The sequence below is a fragment of the Macadamia integrifolia genome, chromosome 8, assembly GCF_013358625.1.
Source record: "Macadamia integrifolia cultivar HAES 741 chromosome 8, SCU_Mint_v3, whole genome shotgun sequence".
Taxonomy (NCBI): Eukaryota; Viridiplantae; Streptophyta; class Magnoliopsida; order Proteales; family Proteaceae; genus Macadamia; species Macadamia integrifolia.
This window is the reverse complement of record NC_056564.1, coordinates 31,727,298-31,745,045: the sequence shown is the minus strand read 5'-3', so window position 1 is coordinate 31,745,045 and position 17,748 is coordinate 31,727,298. Positions and strand designations below refer to the sequence as shown.

Below are 17,748 nucleotides of genomic sequence, written 5' to 3'. Positions count from 1 at the left end.
GAATCGTTTAGAAACTGTATGGAATATCAAAACCGTTTAAAACCATGAAGCCGAAGTTGTTTAAAAATCATGGAACCACGGTTTCATAAAGTACAACCGTTAGTAAATAATGCGATTTTAATTTCAGCCAAATATATATATATATATATATATGTAGTGAGATGAGTGACCTCGTGGTGAGATATTTGGCCCAACTGATCCATTTCCCCATCTATCTTCTTCTTCCCCTTCTCTTTTTCAATTTATTTCTCTCTATTTTATTTTCCTTGCTATCTTGAGTGATTCCAATTCTATTAGAATTCAATTTGAAGCTTGATTACAAGCCCCAACACCTACTGTAGATTAGCCTTTTTCCTTTACCTATAAATTTTCGAAATGATTACAAAATTGAGTCATCTTTGCATAGACATGAAATAAATACCCTTACAACTAGATATCTTCCTATTTGGAACTAATTACAAATCAAATCAAATCTCTTCCTTTTACAGAGATAGAAACACAATATATTAGAATTCCTACTTTCTAAAAGTAAAAACTAAAATTAGAAATTATCTAGATAATATATTCCTAGCTATTACAAGGAAATATGAAAATGGAAACTACATCAATCAAAGATTTCTTAAAATCTTGCCGTTTAAACTCCTCTATGTGAGTTAGCCATGGGACCCATGAATCAAGAGGGAATCTTCTTCATTCTCCTCCACGCAAGTTGTCATTGGGTTGAACCAATCAAAAACTAATACCACACCAGAACACACTGCTAGGGATGTCAATTGGATGGTTCAATTCGGTTTCGATATAGGAATGAGGGAGACCAAAACCAATCCATTAAGGAACTTCGATTTTTTATTGGTTTCAATTTCAATCTGGTTTGGTTTCGATTTATCTTGATTTTTCAATATCAGGTTAATATCGGTTTAGATCGGTTTATTATTGGGCTTGAATCATAATGAAATCTTACATTCATAACTTATAGTGACAAATTTTGATTAAAAAAATACTTCAAGTTTATGATTATGATTAAATCATGGTTTATCGTTGTAAAGGAACCAATATTGAAACCAAAGATAACTAATATTGAAATCACAAACAAACCCTATTATCCCTAATCATTCATTTAACTATCCAACTAGTTTTGTATAGTGAACAAATAAATCAATGGAAGCATTATTATAATTTACAAATCAATTTCTCTATTAATGACCTAATATTCAATGATTTGTAACAATTTCCCTTACAATAAAATTTTTTCTCACTAATATTGTGAAAATGGATAGTCAATTCACCAATTTATAATATCATAATCATTTAATTTTTTATCGGTTTCATTCGGTTTGGTTTCGATTTGGTTATTGGTCGATTTGGATTGGACCAATTTTCAACCAATCCCAACATACCTCAGCCCAAAACCAATCCAATAAAGATTTGTTTGGTTCGATTTAGGTTTTATCTGTTCGGGCTAGGTTTTGACACCCCTACACACTACCTTTCACAACAATTACATCTCACAACCTATTTGAACTCTGGACTAGTTTTAGGGCCTTGTTCTTGTGATCTATGTCACATTCACTTATAACCGAGTGCCATTTGATTTTGATGCCCATTGCAACTATAAAGCTTGCTTAAAAATTTTGCCCCCATTTTTTTTTAGTACAATACCTACAGTTTTACCAACTATTAACCTACTTCTATATTTCAAGAGGTGGGTAAAAATATTGAACCACTGACCTCCCCTTGACTTAAAACCCAATTGCACATGCCATTGGGCTAAAAACTTTAAAAATGACCTCTTGTTTATGCTTTAAAATACTAATTGTTTAGTACATTTTAACCCATTCTTCATTGCTAAAAGACAACTACTATATATACATTACTGTTGATCCACTTGTTTCATGGAGGCATCATATAAACATTGAATTGGAAATGCACTGTGTTCTGTCTTTGGCCTAATCAGCTATCATCTTTTTATTTTTCTTGACCTTTAATGCAAAACCTAAGCAGCATTTTTTTGGGCAGATCCTATCAAGTGACATAGCCATAGGCTAGTAGGGGTTGGTGTCCCAACTCCCAACTGAAGGAATCACAAAATGTCATACATCAGATGCAGACAGCAATTTTTTTTATTTTCTTTATGTATCCAAGATGTGGACAGCATTTGAATGGACAGATTTTGTGGATAGGAAACTAAAAAAGTCAATCCAAAGGTCGCCAGCTGTATAGATGTGGGGAAAGCTCTTGCTTTCACAAGATCCCCGTCTCTCTCTCTCTCTCTCTCTCTCTCTCTCTCTCTCTCTCTCTCTCTCTCTCTCTCTCTCTCTACGGCTAACCACATAGTTGAACAGCTTCTGTCCATAGTCAAGACCCTATAATAGAAGAAAGTCACCCTTTCATCTAATCTACTAACCACGAAATTGATATACTAGCTCGAAGACTCTAAGGTGCATGCATTTTCAGTGTAATGCAAATTAACAGGTACTATTTTTTCCTTTTCTCTTTTTTAGATGTCAACGAAAGGTGAAACACCATTAATCAGTAACAAGGTCACGGGATGCCAGATGGGTGTGGAATAAGTTGAAGTAGCTTCTTTTCTGGTAAACATATTTTCAGTGAGCGTGAAGGCTTGTGGCCAAGCTCCCATCCTTGTTTAGGGATGTCAATTTCAGGTGTAGTCGAGTCTACCCATTTAAACCATGATTGAGACCCTTCTGATTAATAAACGTGTAGGACTCTAGCCTGGCTCGTTTATAATCCATCGTTTCGGTACATGGTATAAGTCAGACGATCGCCCAACCTATTAGTTTGACCGTTTGTAAGGTATGAATTGATTTTTTTGGTAGAATAAAATATATATTGATATTTTTTATCAATATTAAATGTAATTGAGTGCAGATTCTTTCCTAAATTATTGATGATCTAATAAAAAAAATTAAATTTTCTAAGGTCCAAGACAAATAAAACTTGTTTAAGGCTCTAATGGTGCATTAGTCCATTTAGACCTAATTAACCTGATAAAGCCCAAACCCAAGTAAGCCCAACTCATTATATAAATGGACATGTCACAGTGCAAGCCAAAAGGCCCACCAAGCCCAGCTAAGCATGACTGATTTATATGCCTATTCTCGATGACCTACCATTTATCATGTCTTCCAATAGAGAAGCCAAGCCACTGGTTAAATAGTAAGCATTTGTCATTTCTTACCCAAAAAAAAAAAAAAAAAGAAGCTACGTTTGGTTGTAAGGGAAATTAAAGGGAAGGAAAGTGAATTCTTCATACTTGAAAAATAAATATATGTAATCATTACTATTTGACTTTAACATTAATTTCAAATCATTCTAAATTTGATTATAAAATTTCACTTTACTTTGCATCCAAAACCCTTTGCTATAATATGTAAAATAAAAATTACACGTAAAATATATCATTACTAAATATGATTAAAATTTTAATTAATCTATAGAGTCATAGGAGGTAATAATTATAAATATTTCGTATTTAAAGGTCCCGCCCATTAGCTCCTACAGCCTAGCCTTGCTTTTAGAAAACATTTTAAGAACTCTAGACATTATAATATCTTGATATTTTTTATCAGTTCAATACAGGGCCACAGGCACAGATGAGCCTGAACTTTAGGTCGTAGACAGTTATGTTTGTAAGTGATCTGTAATCCATAAGGCACATGACCTGTGCCGAGGCCATAAGCCTAGAAGCATGAGTAGGATAAGCAGGTCCATTTCGTTGAGCTTACTCTCACCCATTTAAAATTTAATGGTTTTTGGCCCATTTGTATATTGTGTCACTCTTGAGCATAGTTAGCAAATTCGGATTCGGGAATTATTCGGAATAATTCGGACGATTAATTTAAGGATTCGGTCAAAAAAGCGGTCAAAAAATCTTATTGGGGTTTTTTTTTAAAAAATTTTGTTTTTTTATTTTTTATTTTTTATTTTTGATTTTTTTTTAAATAATGTTTAAATGGACCGAATAATTCGTTTTAATTCGGATTCGGTCCGAATTATTCGCGATTTATATTAACTTTTGAAAAAATCGCGAATTTTAAAGAATTTTATTTTTAATTCGGATTCGGTCCGAATTTTTGATAAAATTCGGAAAAATTCGGTTCGGCCGAATAATTCGCGAATTATTCGGCCAAATTGCTAACACAGGGTGGTACACATATGCAAAACCACGGGCTAGGTGGCACGCATGACAAACCACTGGCTAGGTGGCACATCATATCTCATCCCATCCCAGATGGGTCATTCCGTTGGCTAGACGGAGCATCCTGCGGTTAAGCGAGGAACATAAACATATACACATGCCTCATCCAACACCTCACTCCCTGTTGGAAAGGGTTGCAGTCATGTCACACAATCATCCATCATTTCATTTGTTTCCATTCTTTTCCCTTTAACATTTCTATGCACCGTTCTCAATTACAAACATAAACCATCTTTTCTTAACTTTTCATTCATATAATCCATACATAAAATCAGATAAATAAACTTGTACGTCAATACATAGGTGAATCATGTCAAGTTCCACTTAACTTTCAATCTGCTCACTTAAAAATTCCAACAAGTAATCCACTCACCCAAGGGAACTGCTACCTATACATGCATACAAATATTTCCTTTAGGATTCCATTCCACAAAAAGGTTTCAACTAATCTCTATCCTTTTCACATATATATTTTCCATAAATAATAATTTAATTTCTTTTTCTTTGTAACCCCCCCCTTTTTTTTAATGCGGACGCACCCTCTCTTCTCTCTTTCTCCCTTTCCCATTCTCTTTCTACTCCTCATTCAATTCTTTTTTTTTTTTTTTCTCATGCATACTCTCTCCCTCTCCTACTTCTTCTCCTACGTTCTCTCTCTCCCCTAAATAATTTCTTCTTTTTTTCTTAAATCGTGCAACTCTTCATTTCCTTCTTTTTCTCACTTATTTTATTTCTTTTTATTTTTCCTATTTGTTCTCCACTACCTTTCCTATATTTTCTGATATTTCCCCTTTACTTTGACTCACTTAAGCATGAGAGGATTTAGGCAGTTCCCTATTTTCTCTCTAACTCTTTCTCTTTCCTTTTCTTTTTCTCTTCTTTATTTATTTATTTTTTTAATTCCATTTCTACCCAAATAAGAGAATGAAACTAAATATAGAAAATTAGAAACTTTACCTGCCGAACCCTCTCACTTCCTCTTCCTTCCTTCACCTCTTCTCTTTCCTCACTCTTGCTTCTCCCTCTTTCCTCACTCTTGCTTCTCCTTCCTCTCTTCTACTTACACGAAAACATCACCGCTTTCTTTCTCCTTTTTTTTTTTTTTAACTCCAGCCACCTCCTCCTTGATGTGGCTCTCTACCGCTATCCCTTTAAACTAACTGCCTCCCTCTTAATTGTTGATAATTATCAATATATTAATTAATATATAATAATATCTGTAATATTATTATTTATACATATTTATAGCACGCATAGGAATGGGGTATTACAACCTCACTGCCCTTCTATGCTCGATACCGTTCTGTCGCACCTCATTGGTGCAATCCCCTATGCCACAGACAATCCTCTCCCATATTATAATAAATTTAATTTAATTTGGCACAAGGTTCAAGATTTTAGTTTTGACCAAAACTCTGCATGTTTCAGCTGGGCATTTCAGTGGTTAAGTGGCGATAGTTTGGTTCAGAACTTAGGAGCCTAATTAAGCATTTCTAAACATATTGGAACCTTTAGGTTATAAAAAAAAAACCCAAAATGGTAGTTTGGTTTCACACCTTAGGTTTGTGGTGTCCGCCATACCCTGCTGTATACTTTCTCAATAGTTTATTCCACACATAATTTAGTAATAGAATACACAAAATTCAATGGACACAACTAACATATACATTAGGAATGAAGAAAAATCACTTAATATTTTATACAATAACACCTTTGTGAAACCGTTCCTTCAATTCTATGTCAGTCCACAGTCTGGGAAAGCTTGAAACTTTTGGGGGAAAAGGGTATACCTATAAGTTTGAATCTTACTCAAATCTTGCTCAAATACGTGAAATCCTTGTTTAAATGCGTTGTAGTAGTCCCTAACACTTTGTCCCACCAAGATATGTTGGTGATTTGGCCAAAAATACCAGATCTGGGATTGTTTTTGGAGTTTTTCCTCTAACAAGTGAACCAACTCAAAACCAAACCAAAACCGAGTCAAAACCAAATTTCTATTGAAATTGGGCTTTCATATGTACTGTTTTGTACCGAAAACGAGTCAAAAAACCAAAATTTCAGCCGAAATGCCGAACTTTTAGTTGAAACCTTGCATTCCTACTGAGTCGCACCTAGTTCATTTCGATCTTTGTTGAAACTGAAATATTTCACAAAATGTTGGAGGTTTCAACCAAGATTTGGAACTATGATTTGGCAAGATATAAGCACTTTTTGCTCCAAAAGGAAAAGCACAGCATCAATGCATTTGACAATAACTCGTGTCTGTTTCCTTGATTTCTGGGAATGAAGAGTCATATCATGTTAACATGTCAGTGTCTATATTTATGTCTGTATCTAGGAAACTTAGGTTTTAATCAGTGAAACTAGAGAGAGGATATATCCCAAGTTAGAGTTACGGGTGCTGTATGATTGATGCATCCGTTTAGAACAGATGAGTGGTAAAATTTATGAGATGTCTTAAAGCATAGCCATGCTTTCTAATGGGGATTTTGTCCTTTAAAATTCTTCATGTAAGTTAGATGTCTATCAAGCTTAACGTAACTTTGATATTTCCTTTTCTTCTGCTACTGTGTACTTTGCTTGACAATGTTTTCTGTTGTAGTTTGCACATGAGACTTCTTCCTTCTTTTTTTAAGATACTGGGTGGACTTTTGTCATAATTTTTCTTACCCTTGTTGCAGAGCAACCTGTTTCCGGAGATTCTAACCTTAATGCACAGGAACTAGTCACATTTTCTTCTGGAAAACCCCAAGGATATCCTTCCAGTGATCATCAATCTTCAGCTGGAAGTTCTACATTCTGTGGACCTTGTGATAAAGCGACTGCTGCTCCATCTGTACATGATGCAACAATGAGGAGCTCAACCAGAGCTTCAAGTCAAGATGCTTCTGCAATTGTGGAATCATCTCATAGTGCCCAAAATGGAACTTCCATTTTCCAAAGGTGAAATTACTTCATATACTTGTTCTGGACTTTGTTTATAGGACAAGCAAATGCTAGTATGCATACCTCAGTTTTTCGGTTATGTGCCTTTATCTGCAAAGTTTGTCATTTTCAAATAACATTGTTGCAATTCCTACTGCTTCTATGGTTCTTATCTAAAATCTAATCTGGCCCAATGCATGTGAAGTTAATGATCCTCTTAGAGAGGACTAATAAATTCTTCATTAACGGAACATCCCAACCAAAGAGGCATGGTTTTTATTAACATCTGACTCGAAAATGACAAGATCTAGAGATGAATTTTGTCTGAACAAATAAGGGAAAAACATGTCAATCTATTGGTAGTTAGCAATCTCAGAGATATTAAAAGTTTAATACATATTTATTACGTTAAGCTGTTTGCTATTGGAGTTTAGGACAGTTGCTTTAGCTTTTCTGTGAATTTATTTTTTTATGCTATTGTTCTTGTGTTCTATCACTGTCACCATGAACTAGTGGTGGATCTTTATGTGTCGTTTTGGTTTTCCAATCCCTGAACTGTCTCCTACGTTAGAAGGCATATAATTCCTGCTATTTCTTTAATCCAGTCATTTAAAATTTTCTATTTTTTTTGAGGACGGTTTTATTGTCTGGTACTCTAGTTGTGCATTCATATAAGCATCCATGCGGCGTTAGATAAATAGAGAAAGCATCAAAGCATCCCTTTTATTGTATATTCATGCCCTAATACATTCAACTCAATCGTATTAATTTTAGATAATATGAAAAAACTTGATATTCCCATCTTCTTGTGAGATCCATCAAACTAGGGTTTTCATGGGTGCATAGTGAAAGATCCAGGTTCATTGGGAATTCATGGTGTATTCTAAGGGGGTACAGATTCTTTCCACTTTGATTATTTAGGCTCAATTAATCATGGAGAACCAAATTGGAGAATTTTTTGCCTTATAGCACCTCATGCCCAGGGAATTTTTTTTCTTTTTTAACCTCACCAGAACATAGGGATTGTTGTCAAAGTCTAATTACTTGTTCTGTGCGAGGTGAGAAACTGTCTCTTCACTACCTGAGAACCAGTACCTGCTGATGTTTCCTCTTCTTTCTAGACTCAGAGTTGCACTCATCAAGTATAGAGGATATTGGTAGAAGGTTTCTTTAACAATAGGATTGGGTGAATGAGCAAATATAGGCACTTCTTCAAGCCTGACTGATTTTCTGCTTGTGATCTTGCTTCAGTTTTGAACATTTCCTGTCACTGGGTGCCTAGCTTGCAGATGCATCAGGATATAAACTATAGCAAGGGGGAGGGTTCTGAGAAACGTTATATATTATGGGCACTCCTTCCTGGACTAGCCTGTGTTTTGAGTTGGGCTTGTCAGTCCAGGTTGCTAGAGGTTCTGTTTTCATTTCTTCTTCTCTCCTTCAATACAAATTAAATTTTTCTTGCTATTCATCATATAGAATGGGACCTTGATGCAATGGCATTGTCATAGCTAGACCAGCATGACCCAATTTGGAAGTGCAGTAATGTAGAATTAGGATTGACAAGTCAACCTAATCCCAAGCTGCAGGATACTGTGTTGATTGGAGTAGCAATAATAACTTGAATGATTATGGAAGAAGATAATAATAGTAGAAGAGAGATCCTCTTGGGCTTCACACCACAAAGAGTCGGCAGATTAGACACCAGCCCTTCAACTGTGATCAAACACACAGCAGTTCTTCATGGAGAAGACAATAGCAGCAGCCATCAATTGTGTAATCAAAATCGTGGAGCTTATGGGAGCTTTCAAGCTTTATTTATAGTGATTTTTTTTTTTTTTTTTTTGGGGGGGTGGGTGGGGGAATTACATCCTAGAAATTGGCTGGTTTCATAAAAGGGAACCTCCAATTGATTCTTCAAGTACAAGATTTTCTAAAACCTAAAACAGAAACATTCAAAATGGGAAACTAATAGTCAACAACTTAACTCATAAGAAACCAACATAACTTACACTAACCCAAAACTGATTCACTAATGAAATGAACCAGACCAACATAAAACAAACTACTATTCCCGTATGCAACCATAATGCCCGTAGTTTAGGCCCCATAAAATTGGCCTATTACATTCAAAACCCATGGGATCAAAGGCCCAACACCTTTATAACCCAACCCAAGGCTTATCCTACTCTGGTGACATATCTGCATCACACAGACCGAGACAAAACTGACCCAAACAGGGATTCTGGTCCAATAGTGATTGGTGGGCATTTGTTATTTACTTGGGGTTATTTTTATACTCTGCACTTATAAACGGCATTGTGGCACAGGCACGGGGGCCAATGGGAGCACATGCGGAAGCATCAGTAGGGGTGGGGCTATCATTTTGCCCCCTCTCTGTGTCTGGGCGAGGGGGCCACGCTGCCTTTCAGACTTCTTTTTGCATGTAGTTGATTTACAGAACACAGAATTGAATATAGACTGAATAGAGTTGAGTTTGCTTACGGATTGGGTTGCTTGCATGTTCTGCTTGTCAGAGTTGGTTGATGGCTGCTATCTTTCCTCTGATCTCTTCTGTTCTTCTTTTCTCTTTCTTCCTTCCCCTGTTCTTCCTGGGCGGTACTCGCATCCCACTTGGTCTGATCGATCTCCCTCATCTTAATCCTTTCAACCCTAAAATTGTTGTGCTAATTCCTACCCTAGGGGCCAACCAGTCTATGGAGTTTGGTGTTCTATACTTGCATGGGTTGTAAGTTACTACTCTGTAACCAGGGGACTCCTATCCTTCCGTCAGGACCAATTTCAGGGGATTTTATTTACTTTCGTACCTGATCTTCTGCCCTGCTATCAATTGGATTCAATAGGGTTCTGAGTGAATGATCATCTCTTAAAATTTCAGATCGATTGGATCTTCATCGGGTGAGTTCTCTCAACCGCATGGGGATCCTCCTCCCCTGCGCGTATCGTGGTTGAGATGTTGATGTAAGGGCTCTTTTTTTTTTTGGATGAATAAATAATTCATTATCAAGAGAGCTTTGAAATGTAAGGGCTCTTTGAAATGGCATAAGAACCTAATTTTCTGTTATTTACAAGTAAACCTCTCTTATTAAGTTGGACTTCATTATTCAATTCTTTCTTTTGAAATTCCAGAATATCTATTCCTTTTCAACTTTAATTTTCAATTAGCCCTTATTATTGTTTTCCTTTATATCAAGGTTCCTGAAGTTCAGAGTGAATACAGAATTGTCAAGGCTTTCTTATACTTGGATTTTTATTGCTTTGGGGGGCCCATATCTACCCAGAATCAGGGTTTTTGAACCCAGGGTTGCATTAGACCTACTCTGTGCTTTCAAGTGAATCACCACAATTGTCTTAGGCATGATTTGTCCCTGTTAATTTTCAGATCATTTGGTGCCTCGTTTGTGAAATCAGTCACAATTATCTATTTTGGTCATTCATGTCAATCAGAGTCCAGTGGCACTGTCTGGTTTTGACTGGTTCTTTTTGCGAAGCTGTTGTAAGAGGTGATCAGCAAGCCAAGATTTCTGTGATCCAGATCAACACATTTGATTAGTTATACAACTATGATTATAAAAACCCATATTTTGCACTGTACAAAGACCCAGGCACTAGTAGTTTGTGCCTTATTTCCTGCAGTAGTTGTGGACTTATGGTTGCTGATATTTTCACATTCAGCCTTGTCTCACGAGCTCGGAGAACTGTTCGTGGGTCAGCAGATGATATAGGATGGCTGCAGCGTGCTCCAGGAATGCCTCCAGCTGAAGATGGAACTCAAAGGTTTACAGAGTTGCTTGACGACATCAGGTATTCCTTCTTCATCATTCTAATCTGTTTGAAATTATCTGCAAAGTCAGATCGTATTATTTTATATTCTCTTACTTTCATTTCTTCTCCTTTATCAGACACGGTCTACACAAGTTGCCAAACTCAATGATTTACTTATTGGTTCCAGGTATCAATTTGTCAATTTTAATTCTCTTAAAGTTCAAGAAGAATTTTCGAAACGGGGAAGGGTGGTTAAGAAAATTCCATCCTCTGTTAGACTTTTGGCACACATCCATGGTTTGTATGGCCCAACCATGTGATGCATTAACAATGATACCATGGAGAAAAGGAATTGGTGTAATCAATTCATGTGGACTTTTTTCAGAACATCTGTCATAGTTTCTTATCGATCCCACAGAATATAGTTTGATTGAATGGTTCAGATTATCTTATCAATTCAACGATAGAACTGGGGATCTTGAAAACTTGACATGTGAATGATGGATTCTAACACCATTTGAATTGTGTTGCGTGTGATAGTCACACTTTTCAGTGGATGAAGAGCAAGAATTTACTTATTGCTGTTAAATTTTATATGCTTACAGGTCTTTTCAGCAACCATGGTCCACTTTATTTTGTTAATACAAAAGCCTGTTTCTCGAAGATGGGTTTAGTGTGCCATATTGCTAAAATTCACAGCGAGGTATTTTTTTGTGTTATTTGTAGTTGTGTATCTTCTTCTTGTTTTTTTTTTTCCATATTTAAGCATTGAATGGTCAGGCTTCTGTTGAGAAAAACGCCAGAGAAATAAAAGATTACATCGAGGAAATTTACTGGGGCTCCAATAGGCGTGTCTTGCTTCTGGGACATAGCAAAGGTGGGGTAGATGCAGCAGCTGCATTGTCTATGTATTGGCCCGCTTTGAAAGATAAGGTTGCCGGATTGGCATTAGCACAGAGCCCATATGGAGGTAGCCCAATTGCTTCAGACATCCTGCGAGAAGAGCAGCTTGGTGATTATGTCAAGTTACGCAAACTCATGGAGATCCTGATTTGTAAAGTGATTAAGGTATAGCTTATTCAAATTTTGTTTTATTTCATCTAGGTCAGGGAGGATTCTTTTATTGCTTGTGATCTGAAGTCGTCTGTTTTGTTGTTCATTTCTTATTCTACTTGTGGTTTTCATTCTGTACCTTTATTGTGAAACCTGTCATTGTGTGATAGTCATGTGTTTTAAAACCTAGCCTAGCCTGTTTGATGTCAGACTAAATCACCAAAGGGTTATTAATCCTACTAGGATCCATCATAAACTCCAACAGACAAATCAAGTGTAGATCCAACATAAAGCTGAGATCTGTAAAATAGGGCTGAATAGAGGAGATTTCGTGTACTCACAAGCCGCAGTTCAGATGGAGCTGAATAGATCCTATCATAGTTTTTAAGGCGCTGCTAAGGCGATGCGGTCTGGAGATGGTAAGGCAGTGCTCCTCCTTATGTGAAGTGACGCCTTATGAGGGTTTTTTTTTTTTCTTAAACACATTTTAAAATTACTTGAAGAAGATTCCAAATATAGATTTTTTATTGGTAGGTGTATGGTTTTATTAACACTTGAGATGTATGGGATCAGCTTTACTCCACCAAAAATAACCAAAACAAACAAAGCAATAACACGATTCACAAACAGGGTTTGGATTTTGTCAAGGGTTTTAAGAAAGGAATTTGAGAAAGAATCAAGGAACAAGGAAGAGCCACTGATCCAGGCGACCATTTTGCTCCGGCAGCAGTGAGCTTGCTCTGGCAACGATGAGCTTCATTCTTCTTTGACACGAGTAGAAATATAGTGGATGACCTTAGGGCTTAGGCGCTCATTTTGGCATCATAGGGGTAAGTATAATAAATACTTGTATTTTTTTTGTCTTCTTTTTTTTTATATTTATAATTTTGTTTCATAATTATGTATTTATATTATATGTTAATAAAATTGATGATTGATGATTGATGAAGATGAACTTAGTTTTTTCACTTTATTGACTTGTTTTCTTGATGAATATCTTACCTTGGTAATAGGAACATTTATGAACATTTATTGATTAATATGTATTCATATTAATATGTTAATATGAACATTTAATATTTATTTAACATATGAGTAATAGGATTCAACTAGGATTTGAGCCAAATAGATTGGTTTTATAAAAAAAATTACACAGGAATGCTTTAGTCGATAAGGAGACGCTTTATGCCCGCCTTATCGCTAAGGCGCTCCGAAAGACCCTCAAACGCCTCCGTTGCCTTACCGCCTTGAAAACTATGGATCCTATATGTGGGAACAAACTATCAAAAATTGAACAAATTCTGCCGGCTGTATTGTGACTTATGCTGGTTCCAAGAAAAAGGAAAGTTTTGGTGTTTCTTCAAGAACTTGGGCTGGAAGTGTTGGATGATCCTCAAATTTGGATCGATTAGTCCTACTAAGGTCCTCAAAAAACCATCAAAATCCTGCAGCAATCAGAGATCTGACCTAGAAGTAACAATACTCGAAAATTCTTCCCAGGAAAACCCTGAAACTGGAATTGATAGCTTGGTTATGTGCTCCTTGGTTCAGCAAAGGTTGGGACTTTGTTCTCACAATAATAATAATGAATGAATAAAAGTAAAATAAGAGTAGAAAGTAGAGAAAAGAAGTATAGAAGAGATAGATGTGGGTGGGGGATGGCTATATCAGCTGTTGAGACATCCTTTCTTAGGAACAAACCAGCAAGCAAAGCTCACAAAATTTCACTAATCAACTTTTAATTCTTTGCAATACTATAAGCCTCTATTTATAGTTGAGTCTAGGACTCAAATTACGTGGTAAGAACCAAAATAGGAAATAATTGAAAATAAAAACTAATTGACTTGGGACTCATCAACAACAAACTCAGCCTTATCCCAACCTAATGGGTTGGCTACATGGATCCATACAAAAAAAAAAAAAAAAGTCCAAACAGCGAAAAGGGTTGGGGGGGGGGGGGGGGGGGGGGGGAAGAGATCAAAGATGAGGAAAAAAAAATGGGAACAAGAGGAAAGAGGCACAGCCCAGCAATTAGGAATATCTCAGCTAAATAGGGTCGGTTACATGGATCAGTGCCCTCCAATAGGTTCTATCCAAGGTCATTCTTGGGACAAGTCCAAGGTTATGCATGTCTTTCCTCACCACTTCGTCGATTGTCATTTTAGGCCTGCTCTTGCTCTTTTGGATCATTCAATCTGAATCTGACCACTCCTCCTTACTGGGGTGTCCTCCTTACTGGGGTGTCCTCTGGCCTTTTTTGGACATAGACATATCACCTCAAACGACTTTCATGGAGCTTGACTTGGGACTTAAACACTACCAAATAACAGTATTTTCAGCCCTTTTTTTTTCAGTTTTTTGCTAGATTTTTAAAGTTTTATTTTACTACTCTATGGATACCATTATGGAATCCGTAGACAACATGACTATCTGCCACTTGGCAGGTCGTTTGGGGCTGAAATTTTGAGGACAGGTAGACCACAAGGTCCCCCCCCCCCTTTTCTCCCACCCCATGCTCCATTGAAATAGTGAGCTACTAGTTACACTTCTTATTATTTTTAGATTTTTTTGTTCTTTTCTTTCTTATCCATGCTTATCAATGACCATTTAGTTGGGAACAGGCTTATTTAATTTATTAGTGGGTATCCTTATATTATGTTAGATTCTTTTTTAAGATTTACCCTAGTCAATTAGTGGTAGCAGTCAATTTGATTAAACGATGTTTATTTATTTCTTCTGTATCTATATACGCATGTTGCCTTCCCTTTTAAAAACCTAATTCTCCTTACTACAAAACTAACCTACTTCTAGTGAGAAAGAAAGACATGGCAATTAATCTCTAGTATACTGATTGTCTTCGCGGAGTTTAAGATAATCATTAATAGGCTTCACTCCTGTAATATTATTTTAAGTGGTCATTCATCAAATGTATATTTAACATATCGACTCATTTGCTGCTCTCTTCAGCTTGACCACTCCAACTCAATGACAGAACCAGGTTTACTAAATTCAGTTCCAATGATGAGTTAAGAGTCTTTGTCCACTTTTAAAACACTGGGTATATTAATTCTTAAAGTCATTGGTTTTATCCCTGAATTCCATATCTGAGGTTGTTATTTGTTACACCTTGTACTCTTTTTAGATTCCAATTGTCAAAGTTTCCCTGTTGGCAAAATGTTTCTTGAATCATTAGTAACTTCTTCCTTGTCGATGAGCTCTGATGAAATGACTAGAAAAAAGTCACGCTGCCATTGAGGCTTGATTCTGTTGACATTGAAGTATAGATTTATAGCAACATGTAGGACAGAAGAAAGTGAAGCAGAGAGTCACAATCTGCTTAGACTTCAAGTGAAGAGAGTGTTTCTTCAGGAATCCTGATTTCATCTCTGCTTAAACAAAAGAGAAAATGATATCATGTCAGCCGTGTGACCTAAAGCTCTTGAATCATTGATCGAGGAGAGATGTGAAAGGATAAACGAACCATTGCAGTCTGTGTCATGCTTGAATGGGCAAATGAAAAGGTAGCAGTGGTGGTGTTTGCAGCTGCACCATAAACCGCCTGAGGCTCTAAAACTCCTCTCTGGTAAAAAACAAGCTATTATGAACTGGTATTGGCCAATTGATTGCCAACATCGTTATGTAAGTTCCTTTTCCACGAAAACTTTCTCGTAAACAAATTGGGGACTCAGCTTACCACTAAGGCAAAAAGTACACTCCAAAATGAGTTGACTAATCTTCTGTTACCGCAATTCAGTTTGATAGAGCTGCTATTGCTACAAATACAGCCCTAAATACCCTCCTTTTTTATTTATATGGGCATTCCAGTAAGTAAGATGAATGACTAGCAGGACAATGTAAAAAGTACAAGACAGCATCAACCTCGATATATGAAGTGTAAGGTATTCGTAACTCGTAGTTACTTTTCATGGGGGTTGCATGAGGAACTTTATTGAAATTACTGGATTGTTAATTTGATGTCAAAGATTATATCATCTAACTTCTATATTATGTGATGAAGGGAGATATACAGGCTTTAGAAGACTTGACATATGAGAGGAGGAAAGAATTCTTGAGGAAATACCAGTTACCTAGAGAACTACCTGTTGTTTCATTCCACACAGAAGCGGGTATTACTCCAGCAGTTCTTTCTACCTTGTCTCATGTTGCTCACGCAGAGCTACCTGCACCACTCGCTTCGGGGCAATCTACAAAGGTCCCAGTTGTTATGCCACTTGCTGCAGCAATGGCTGCATGTGCACAACTGCTTCAGGTCAGGTATGGCGAAAAAAGCGATGGCCTGGTAACATGTCGTGATGCAGAGGTTCCTGGCTCTGTTGTAGTACATCCAAAGCGTAAATTAGATCATGCTTGGATGGTTTACTCAGCTTTGAACGATGACCCTCGTGAAGCTAATGCTTCACAGGTGTGTGAGGCTCTTTTGACATTGCTTGTTGAAGTGGGACAAAAGAGGAGGCATGCAATTGCAATGAAAGATGAATGAAGCCGCTGGGGTTAGTTTCAACTAGAGCCCCAATATGTGCATATTGTATCGTAAATTTTATCCTGTAGTAATTTGTTACTTCATTTACATAAAGGTGGGGTTATTCCCATTCCATATTTTACAGAGAAAAATTGATCTGTAATTCTTGTTCAGTCCCAGTCCTCGTCCTCTGAGACGTACCCCATGCATAAGTGCATTACTAGCTGGTTTTCTGGATTTTGCTTGTTTAGTTGAAACTTCTTGAATGTGTGAAAAATTAACTCTTGGTTGGTGAACTATACAAGTTCCACCAATTAACGCGTGGCCGGGTATGATAGTGATATAAAAGAGATTCCTGTAGGAGAGTTCACTATGCGGTAAAAGTACAACCATCAATGGCTATCAATGTCTGCCCCCTTGTTTGCGAATGAGATAATACCACTCATTGTTTACCTATACCTATGGATGCCATCTGAATCCATCAGTTAAGGGGATTCTCCCTTCTCCGTCAACCGTGGGTGTAGGAAAACTCAGTTTTCTAAATTATATCAAATTTCAAATTGTTAGAAACCTTCATTATGTAATAAAGGTTGGATCGAGTTTGTCTTCACCCATGATGAAGGAGGAATTCCCGATGATGGGTATCATAACGTCATATTATCAAGGTTAGAGAAGTCAAAGTAGGGGTTAAAGGTTTGTTAACTTTGCATGCATATAGCATGCTCATTTTTGAAGTTTGAATTTGAGAAATGAGATATGTTGGGTGTAGCAACGGAACCCTAAAATGATGTAGAAAATAATGAAAAATCAAGAACAAATAATCATACAATGAATACAGATTTTTATGATTGGCAAATTGTATATGCCCACGGTGAGATGAGTTATTGCTTCACTATTAAAGGAGAAAAGGGTTACAACTTGTCTTCACACTACCGGGCTTCGCTCCCCCACACCCTTTGCATAGGGGACCCTCCTATCCCCCTTGCAATCTCTACGGTCTTGCAGGGTTGTTATTTGAGAAAAATCACAAATATTTTTTGGATAAAATTGAAACAGAATATGTAGAATCGGTATTGAGTCGTATATCTGGCCAATACTAAGTCAGTTTTCCAAGTTGGAAGCCAAAGCGATCAGGGAAGAAGTCCTCCTTGCTCTATACCTCGAAATTACTTGCCCACTCTTTAGAGGTGATCAACACTATCAAGAAGGGTCCACGCTAAAATATAGAGAACACCATCAAGAAAGGTATCCTCCTTTTGAAGCCATTCATTTTGTTTTTGGCTTCCTC

General features: G+C 36.8%; 1 protein-coding gene across 7 annotated transcripts in view; it reads left to right on the top strand.

Annotated features, from left to right (window-relative positions):
• Positions 1-16,737, top strand: part of LOC122086545 — a 38,148-nt gene extending 21,411 nt beyond the window's left edge. For 5 of the 7 annotated variants that reach the window (XM_042655451.1, XM_042655450.1, XM_042655453.1 and 2 more), the window contains 6 exons: positions 6,901-7,162; positions 10,838-10,966; positions 11,065-11,114; positions 11,533-11,630; positions 11,708-11,995; positions 15,999-16,737. In XM_042655451.1, the coding sequence (XP_042511385.1) occupies positions 6,901-7,162; positions 10,838-10,966; positions 11,065-11,114; positions 11,533-11,630; positions 11,708-11,995; positions 15,999-16,481 (1,310 nt within the window). In that variant the 3' untranslated portion in view covers positions 16,482-16,737. The remainder of the gene's footprint in view (positions 1-6,900; positions 7,163-10,837; positions 10,967-11,064; positions 11,115-11,532; positions 11,631-11,707; positions 11,996-15,998) is intronic. The other 2 variants (XM_042655454.1, XM_042655452.1) reach the window with 1 other exon arrangement.
• The last annotated feature ends 1,011 nt before the right edge of the window (positions 16,738-17,748 follow it).